This window comes from Melanotaenia boesemani, chromosome 17 (genome assembly GCF_017639745.1).
Source record: "Melanotaenia boesemani isolate fMelBoe1 chromosome 17, fMelBoe1.pri, whole genome shotgun sequence".
Classification (NCBI taxonomy): Eukaryota; Metazoa; Chordata; class Actinopteri; order Atheriniformes; family Melanotaeniidae; genus Melanotaenia; species Melanotaenia boesemani.
This window is the reverse complement of record NC_055698.1, coordinates 20,233,550-20,242,928: the sequence shown is the minus strand read 5'-3', so window position 1 is coordinate 20,242,928 and position 9,379 is coordinate 20,233,550. Positions and strand designations below refer to the sequence as shown.

The window sequence follows — 9,379 nt, the reverse complement described above, 5'->3', positions numbered from 1 at the left end:
TTGTTTATTTAGGGAGAAAAAAAAGAAAAGTACACTGATAATAGGAAGCCTCATTTAAAACTTCATTAGTGTCAGGGGAGCTGTGGACGTGAGGACCCAAGTGCAGGCAGACGAGGCAGGATGCAGACCTGTGCAGGTAAAACGGTTTTAATAAGTAAAACTAACTCAACTTAACAAAAGATTCTGGAGGGCAAAAACTGTGGCATAACATGGCATAGAATAACTCTAACAGAAACTGACATAGCAAACAGAAAGCAATCAAACAGAAGGCAATGAACTGGCAAGGAGGAACTGAAACCCATGGATTTAAATACACAGAAGAACGAACTAGACACAGGTGAAGTAAATGAACAGGTGAACTAATGAACAGAAACCAAAAAACATAGAACATGACAATGAAACCCAAAAACCAAAAACAGGACGGAAACCAAACACACGAACGAAGAACATAAACTGAGATCATGGCAATTAGAACATCTTTGAGTTAAAAAAAAAATCTCTGTTATACAAAATTAAAACTGCAGGACACCCTAAATCAGGAATGTGCAATTCCAGTCCTCAAGGGCCACTATCCTGCAGGTTTTATATGTTTCCCTGTTCCAACACATCTGAAATAGAAATAAATAGATCTCCCCAACAGCTTGTTAAGATCTGCACAAGTCTGTTAATTGGACATCCCTGCCCTAAAAGTGTCAAATCAGAGTTGCTTTTATAGAAATCAACTAGACACATTTCATAATATCTACAAATAAGAATATAAAACACACATAAGATGCCTAACTCCTCAAATCCAGACTAAGCAGTCTACCTCCTTCTAAATTTTAAGGTGCAGTAAAACTACAATGTAAGCAATCTGGACAAAGCAGTGAAACAAAACCCTTTGGATAAAATGAAATGACCATATCTAAACAAGGAAGGTGGCTCACAGAACCATGCATTAGTCACACACAGTGCACCCCTCCTTAGGTTCCTTCACCGCCAGCACACCATTGTACTGATGAGTTATGGGTGAGTAATATCCCCCGGTGGCCTTCAGTGAATACCTGAAATTCTCCCTCAGTTTGAACCATGGAAGCTTTCCAGATGAGAGCTCAAACCTATTCAAGAGCCTTAAACAATGGGAAAAAAAAATCCACTTAACAATTAGATGTGTGTGGATTCTATTGATAGGTGGATTTCTTTTTTAACAACTCTTCATTCCAGTCATAGTTGGATGACTGGCTAATTGTTTACCAGTTAACTGTTGAATAGAAGTATATTTTATTTGTCCATCAAAGGGAGAAATTTGACCAGAAGTACAATCCTACCAAGTCAGAGTTAAGCCTACAAAGATGCAAAAATATACATAAAAACACAGAAACACAATAAAAGATATACAAGGTAAATACAAACTTACAAAATATTATTTGTAACTATACAAATAGCCTGTAATAAATAATAAAACATAATTATGTGTTTTATTATTTATTATTTAATTTAAAAAAAGTAGAGAGAAAATACTATAAAAACAGCAGTATTGTGCTGTGCAGCGTAATAAGCATTAATAAACTCTCATATTTTTCCCTTTAATCAACCACTGACTGGAAAAACTCCATCTGGGATTTTTATCTTTGCTGAATGGGCAAAGTGGAGTAGATATGAAGCACACAGACATTCTTTTAAAATCAAAACCACTCTAGTCTCTTTCCCTAAACATCAAAGAGTTTTTGGTATACTCCTTCATTCCTGTTGGCAGAAACTGAACGAATATACACTTTGTTATCATAGGAGAGTTTTTTTTTTTTCTTCTTGTTTTTTCCCCCTTTCTGGATCAGTGTGTGTGTTTTTAACTACAAACTGTTGGTGGAGCAATGAAGCACTTACTGAAAATCAGTAAATCACAGTAAAAAACTTTACATATAGCCAGAATTTTAAAAGAACCAGAATAGACTGACTTTGGCATTATAATAGTATACTGTGATAGTTGTTTTGCGAATGCAACCACTGACTTTTTAACTTCATCATAAATTTTGAGGAAGCATTATGGGATCCTTTTTTTTTATTGTAGCAATAAAGTCTTCTGAAGTCTGAAGGCCTTTAGTGCCATAGAACAGCAGTGTATGGGAAGAGACACACGTTTTGTTTGTGTGTGAGTTTGTGTGTGCTGTCCTTCGCACTTATCCACACAATCTCTTTACAAGTACATGACATCGGTTGGCCCCAATCTGTCTGGATAAAGAGATATTTGGAACCAAATCAAGCTTAAAGAGATATTTACAGTTCCAAAATGTTTTCAAACTGTAAAACCTGCCATATATTCAGGTCAGGAAGTTAGTTTTCTCCTTATGCTGGAATGGACACCATGCAAACCTTAGTTTCTTCATTTGCATAAAAAGAGAAAAAAGAAAACAAAAAATCAAGATGTGTATCACGAACAATAAAAATAAAAGGTGGCTACAATTCTTCCTATTTGGTAGGTGTGTTTTGACCATCATGAGCTGGTTTAGTTTATTGTGAGCCAACACCTTAATTATGGTTCTATAGCCGTTTGTTTGTGTTTATTTTGGAGGGAAGGGGGATGGGGTCTCTGTCCTGCCTTGAGCTTTCATCCCTCCAACCAGTCAAAGCAGACTGCTGCCCTTCCTGAGTCTGGTTAAAGGGATTTTTCTTTCTTTCTTTCTTTCTTTCTTTCTTTCTTTCTTTCTTTCTTTCTTTCTTTCTTTCTTTCTTTCTTTCTTTCTTTCTTTCTTTCTTTCTTCCTTTCTTTCTTTCTTTCTTTCTTTCCTCTGATTACCCCTGGCTTGTGCAGGGAGTCTAATCTAAGTTTAGTTTCAATCCAGTCTGTTCTGTTTATTATTTCCTTCCCCCTTTGTGTGTGTGTGTGTTTGTTGCTGCTGTTGCTTTTATGCGTCTATTTAACTATACTGCATATACTGGATTTAAGTGGATTAAACTGGATTTGTAAGTAGTTGGACTTAAACTTGTTTACTTTCTCTGTTAAAATATTACATATGATATAAAATTATATATTATGAAATTGTTTGCATGCACATCACAGGCAGTGCTGTAGTGTTTGTTGAAAGAGAGTGAGAAATGTAAAATGGGAACATTTCACTCTCAATTGTGATAAGTGGCATTCTCCAGACCCCAGTCCAGAGAGTTAACTAATTTAAATATGTGTGATGGCATTACTAATGTAGAAAAGTTTATTGAGGTTTTATAGCAACATTGGCTGCCTTTAAGGTCACATCTTTTTCTGGATTTCTAAATCAAGACGTTATTCTTGCTAACTTGCCACCCTGCAAAAGAGGCTGACAATAAAAAATGAACACCATAAAGGATGTACACAAAAACCTATGAAAGTTGCAAGTTGTATCTTGCTGTTCTTTAATATTAATATTCTGCATACATGCCAGCTGCATTAAGTTCCAGGATTTATTTAATCTCATACCAATATTACAGTTAGTAGTCACCACAAAGGGAAACCAATATTTATTCTACTGCCCACTACACATTCAACTAGACCCACCGTCATTATTTAATCAGTTTAGATAAATGATTTTACAAACATTAGATAATTTACACTTTCCCACAAACTCTTTAGAAAATACACATCCCATATAAATGCACAAAGAGTAGCATGATCTTGCTTCATTAAATAAGGATACATCAAAGCTATTATATAAAGGTAAAATAAAAATAAATACTATTAATTTGTAACTTCTCTTAACTCTTTAGTCTTGCAGTGTTTTTTCCCCAGGGAAGATTATAAAGATATCTGATCGAGCTTTAATAGCCACACTCATACATTTACATAATTTCAATCACATCTGCACCAGATTCACCTGCATAAACGGATTCATAATCGGACAACTGCGTTTTTGGATATGTAAGATTGTAATTGTGATGGTTTCAGCGGAGTGGGTGTGATTTGTGCACTATTTACGGTTTCTCGCTTTGTTTTATAACCGTGGCGGCTTTTCCCTTCTTTTTTATGTGGTCCTTGACTTTTTCATATAGGATTTCCTGCTCCCATTGAGTGAGTAAAGGGTCTATTGAGGAAGCCGCGAGCGCGCACTTACCTGGCTGGATTAATCCGCTTCTGCTCATCATGGCTTGTGGTTTGTGCAGAATTTGCCAAGCCTTTGTGCTTTTGTTTTAGATTGGATGAACTCAGCTTCCTTGTTCACCCTGGGTGTTTGAATCTTACTTTAGTGCGACAGACCTTTGTTATGCGAACTCCTGGAGCTCCTTTACCGAGTTGGAAGTATTTTTGTTTGGACATAACAGGACACCAGTCTGCTACCCGTAGCGCCATTTGCTTCCAGCTGTGAGGTATTATTAATATTATAAATTAACTTGAATTTTTTTCTTTAACGGTATTTCAATACCTTCCTTTTTATCTTGCAATGTAGTTTTCTTTTTCACAAAAAAGAAAAAGAAGAACAGTGCTTCTCTTAGATTAAATGCATTCATTCATTCATTCATTCATTCATTCATTCATTCATTTATTCACAACTTTAGCTGACGTCCATCACAGTGATCATTTTGGTGAATGTTCTATTCTATTCTATTCTACAGTCATTTGGGAGATGTTTTTATCCAAAGCGAATTACATTTGAGAGTAAGAACAACACAAGCAAGAGTTCAAACAGGAGGGGACATCATAGTGGTAGTCAGACTGCTGTGAGTCCAGTTAGACCCAGGTGCTGTCATGTAGTGCTAGAGGCAGTGCATATATATATATATATATATATATATATATATATCTGAAATTTTCACTTACCCAGAACTTCATAAAAAAGATTCCCAAAAGTTCAGTCATATTGAATAAATCGTTAAGTTTATGTTTTGTTTTGTTTTTTTAAGAGCTTTTGTTTTTGCTTTGAGAAATAAGTGGTTTAGTATATGTAAAATCTAATCACAAACTGACAGATAAAAAGTGACACAACAAAAATGATAGGAGGATAACACAGATATAAGATTATAGATCCTTTAAAAAATAATAGCCACTGATTTGGCTTGACATTGTCACAGCTTAAAACCTGTGTGTTGTGATTCAGTTGTTTGCAATGCCCTGCAAATGTTTAGTCTGGTCACACCCACAGAAACAGGTGGATAAGTTTGTTTTTACAGCCCTGATCCACTGTGACCTATTGTCTATGCTCTGGTTAGTATTATGTCTACAAATATCCATATTATCTGATGTGTTTTTATTTTAACACAAGGAGCACAGTGCAATAAAAGTACATTTGTTTCCTTATAAGTTTTCTTACTGTTTAGCAAAGATATTACACACATACAGCAGCATTTCTTTCATACCTTTAGATATTTCTTATAAAGACAAAATTTTACTCAGGATGAAGTTTTTACCTTTAGTTATATATTTTATGTCCTTACATGGTTTTTTGTTTGTTTTTTTGCAACAATCGGACATTACTAGTACAACCTGAAACACCAGTCAGACCAGAGGAAATAATGAGACACTGTGAAACCTGTGGGCAAGTATTCATGTACTAGCTGATAGAGCCAGTTATTCAAGTTGAATAGAAAAGTATATTCCTGGTGAAAAGCTTGGAGCCACAACCATCTCAGCAATTGTAAGATAAAAGTTTTTTTTTTTCCTTTTCTTGGGGAATACTGAATGCTTTAAGACAGTAAGACTAAAATGTTATTACTAACAATTAAACAAAAAAATGTAGCTTTGTGTAAGGAGTCACAAGTTTGGATTGTTTGCCTTTAAGGTATTGCAAACTGCACATGTTGGGCTTCATTGTTTCATCAGCTAGATTCACTTTTAACCTGCTGCTGGTACACAGAAAGAAGCAAAACTGTATTCTCAGGTTTACAGGAACAAGCTGACTGACATTTACAAAGACTTTTCCGGCACACTCAAACCAACATTTAAATACATTTAAATGAAATTCAAAATTTTCTTGCTTTCAGCATCTATAATTATTTGTCCTTAATCAGTGTTTGTACTAGTTGGTGCTTTTACTTAAAACAGTAGCCACTATCTGTTTTTGTGTTCATTCAGTCCACGGTTTCAATTTATGCATGATTGTATAAGCTGAAAGAATTTTATAAGCACTTAACATTTTTAATAAATTAACAAGAATAAAGGGAGAACCCCAACATTAACCTTTCCAGGAAATAAATGTTATCTTACATTAAAATTTACATTCATGTCAAAAGTTGTGTTACTGTTTAACCAAGAAGGCTGAAAACACCTGCTTTGTTCAGAAGACTCCAGAAAAAAAAAAAGTTTATCTGAGGTTTAACTCCTTCCACAGTCAAGTTCTGATTAACTGCATGTGTCAATATTGGCTCCAAAGAAAAGAAATCCTCCCCATCTCACATCAAAATCAGGTTAGTAATCCGAGGTGGACTGTACTTCATCACTCTGTCGCTTGAAAAAATCCTGCTTAACATCTACATCAGGTTAAATTAACCACTGAAAGTTGTTTGCAAGAGAAACTCAGACAGAAAAGGATTTGTGACCGCCCACGTTTTTAGTGTTTTTAGCGGTGTCCAGTTTCAGGTTTGCAGAGGAGTCCAAGGAAAATATGGCTCAAAAAGAATGAAGTTTAATGTCAGTGTTTTTAATGCTGGTGGTAAGAGAGTGTTTCTTAGTAAACCCGTCATCCCTGTTTCTGTAAACAGGCTGATTCTTCTTGTGTTTTTCTTGTGTGTATTATTCTTTACAGAAACCCAAACAGCATCAATGCGGGTTTACTGGATCCTGTCCTCCATTTCCCTCCTGATTTCTCTGGGGCTGTTTATGGTTATCTTGGGCCAGCAACGCGAGATGGAAATGATAACCATGAAAAATAAAGAGTTAAACTGGATGTCAGAGAAATTTTATAAGAAGCTTCAACAGGAAGACGACGTAAAAGATTTGTTGCAGAGCGTGGTGACAAAAGGGCAAACTAAGCTGAAGGATCTGGAGGCTGAAATAGCCAACCTTGGACTGGAGGTGGAGACGAAGAAAACTGACGCAGACGCCTGTCAGGCAGAAATGGTAAAATGTTTTCTGGGTCATTTGGGTTAATTTTGGCTTTAGGGAAAAACAAACAAACAAACAAAAAAGAAAATATATATATAATTAAAATATTTTATATATATAAAAAAGAATAAGTGTTATAAGATACAAGGGGAAGGGAAATGAATCTTCAAAGAGGCAGTCTAGATCCAGAAATGCATCCTCTCTTGAGCAATTCTAAATTATATTTTGAGCATATTTGTACAACTACCATGTTAACATTTGTGCACTTCATGACATGACTAATTCGACGGGTTCATATAAGTTATATACATGGTGAGCTTAGATTTCAACAAATAATTAGATGTTATAGCCATGTTGGCCAACCTATTATCTGGTATTATGAAAGATTCTATTTGTAATATGATAAATTGCTTAAAGACCAAACATTTGTGCTTTTTATGTTTAAAATAATGAGAAATATAGCCATGTTTCCTTTCAAGACCTTTCCAAATCTTGGCACCATGACATCACACACACTTAAATTTTATTCTTTTAAGATGATTTTTAACCTTTATTTACCTAGCAAGACAGAAAGGAAACAAATCCTTATTTAAACCTACAACTTTACAATCTTCAGAGAAGCTTGAAAAAAATACCACATACAGCTTGTACCAGAGGTTTTAATAATTACCACTTAATATCATTAAATAACTGCACAGTCATCATGCATCAGTCTGTCAGTGTAATATTGAATCCTAATGGAAGGATTTTTCTTTTCTTTCTTTGTTTTTGTTCTGTACTTTTGAGGCTTTAAGCAGGCATGTAGAAACATTTTAAAATACCTTGAAATAGAAGTCTTTTTCTGATTGATATTAATATGTTTACATTATTGTAAAAGACTTTTTCCTACTTCTTTTGGAGAATACGTACCTACTGCTGAGCCATTATAGGTCTGTGGCTGAGAAACTGAAAAAGAAAATAAATAGTTGATTTATTTTTCATCAACGATCCAGTTAATCTTGACATCCAACATTTCTCCCACTACTGTTGCAGAAAACAAAAAAAGACGAGGTGGATTCCATAGAGTCAGACCGCAGTAAGACAACAGGTACAGCACTAAACTGTCTCACACACACACACACACACTGATTTCTGTTCAGCTGCCACCATGTGGTGCATTACAAGTATTGAAATTCAACTCTGAAACACCTTCTCTGTCACTAGATTCTCTAAAAGCAGAGGCTGATCCTTGGAATAAGGAGATTGATTCGTTGAAAAACCAACTGAAAGAAAACCCAAAAATATGTGAATATGTGGCTGCGGACAAAAAGGCAAAGTAAGTCTCAATGTGCTCACAATAAATTAAACTTGTCCTGACAAGGAATGCACAGAATGAAATAATAATGAGACAATTGTGCTTTTCAGAGAATTATGCAACAAAAAATCTGCCACAGACTGAAGAGAAGTTCACTGAGGCTGCAGCTCCACACGGATAAACAGAAGTGCCACATTTTTTTATATATGCAATTAAATTACCATCAGTGAATGAATTTTTTCTTCTGATATGTTGTCTTTTTATTATTTGTTGCCAAGATTTTGACTGGTGGGTGTTGATTTATGGTTTTGTTTTTTTATCTTTTTTTTCTTCCTATCTTCTTAAATAGTTGACATTAAATTGTGTTTTGTCAAAAACTAATACAGGGTATTTTTATTTTAGGCTGTAATGAGGACCCCTACGAGGATACTTAATTTTCTTTAAAGTGTCTTTAAAGTACACTCATTGTTGGGTGATCTGTGATTTGCAGTATTTTGGAAATTAATTATAGGAGGACAGTTTTTGCAAACAAATTAAATTAATGTAACTAAATAAACAGATATGTTTTATGTTGTGACTATTCTTTGGAAACCACGTATTTGCCAAATGTTAAGTTTACATGAGAGAAACATAAAAAAATAAGTTAGGCACATTTTTCCTCCCAGTTACTCCAGTTTAAAGCTCTTTGTATGACAAATATAAATAGGAACATTTGGAGTTTATTGTACATAAAACTGAAGTCACAAATAAAAGTTTTTCAACATCCCAAAATAATCTGCTTGGTTTTAAATCAAAGTAGAATTTATCATGTAAATGATAATTATTGAAATTATCTAAATAATTGTTTAGCTTAGCTTTATCAATTAAAGTTTCACATTTTCCTTTTAATTTTAATTTTAAAAAGCTAAAAACAGGACATAATCTAAGATGAGAATCTTGTACTGAACAACAAAAGAAAGTATATATAATGAGGTGACGTGATGACTAACATAATATAGGGATAAGTATAAAACTATGGAGTGCATCACCACCTGAACTCAAGAAACTGACACAACTCAAGGTTTTTAACACACATACCAATTGAAACAAGACTGTGAACA

General features: G+C 34.5%; 1 protein-coding gene across 3 annotated transcripts; it reads left to right on the top strand.

Annotated features, from left to right (window-relative positions):
• The first annotated feature begins 4,088 nt into the window (after positions 1–4,088).
• On the top strand, positions 4,089–8,848 carry zgc:174935 (uncharacterized protein LOC796019 homolog). Of its 3 annotated transcripts, XM_042011290.1 has the most exons (6): positions 5,523–5,579; positions 6,273–6,348; positions 6,687–7,000; positions 8,018–8,072; positions 8,189–8,300; positions 8,390–8,848. In XM_042011290.1, exons 3-6 carry the CDS (start codon positions 6,704–6,706, stop codon positions 8,421–8,423), a joined length of 498 nt encoding a protein of 165 aa, XP_041867224.1. In that variant the 5' UTR covers positions 5,523–5,579; positions 6,273–6,348; positions 6,687–6,703; the 3' UTR covers positions 8,424–8,848. The 3 variants fall into 3 exon arrangements, with proteins under 3 accessions (XP_041867223.1, XP_041867222.1, XP_041867224.1); XM_042011289.1 differs by lacking the exons at positions 5,523–5,579; positions 6,273–6,348 and adding an exon at positions 4,089–4,314; XM_042011288.1 differs by lacking the exon at positions 6,273–6,348 and having other exon boundaries at positions 5,440–5,579.
• Positions 8,849–9,379: the final 531 nt, after the last annotated feature.

Coding starts and splice junctions, on each gene's coding strand:
- zgc:174935 (XM_042011289.1), top strand. CDS start 6,704: ATGCGGGTTTACTGGATCCTGTCCTCCATTTCCCTCCTGATTTCTCTG. Junction 7,001..8,017: donor ACGCCTGTCAGGCAGAAATG/GTAAAATGTTTT, acceptor CTACTGTTGCAG/AAAACAAAAAAAGACGAGGT. Junction 8,073..8,188: donor AGACCGCAGTAAGACAACAG/GTACAGCACTAA, acceptor CTCTGTCACTAG/ATTCTCTAAAAGCAGAGGCT.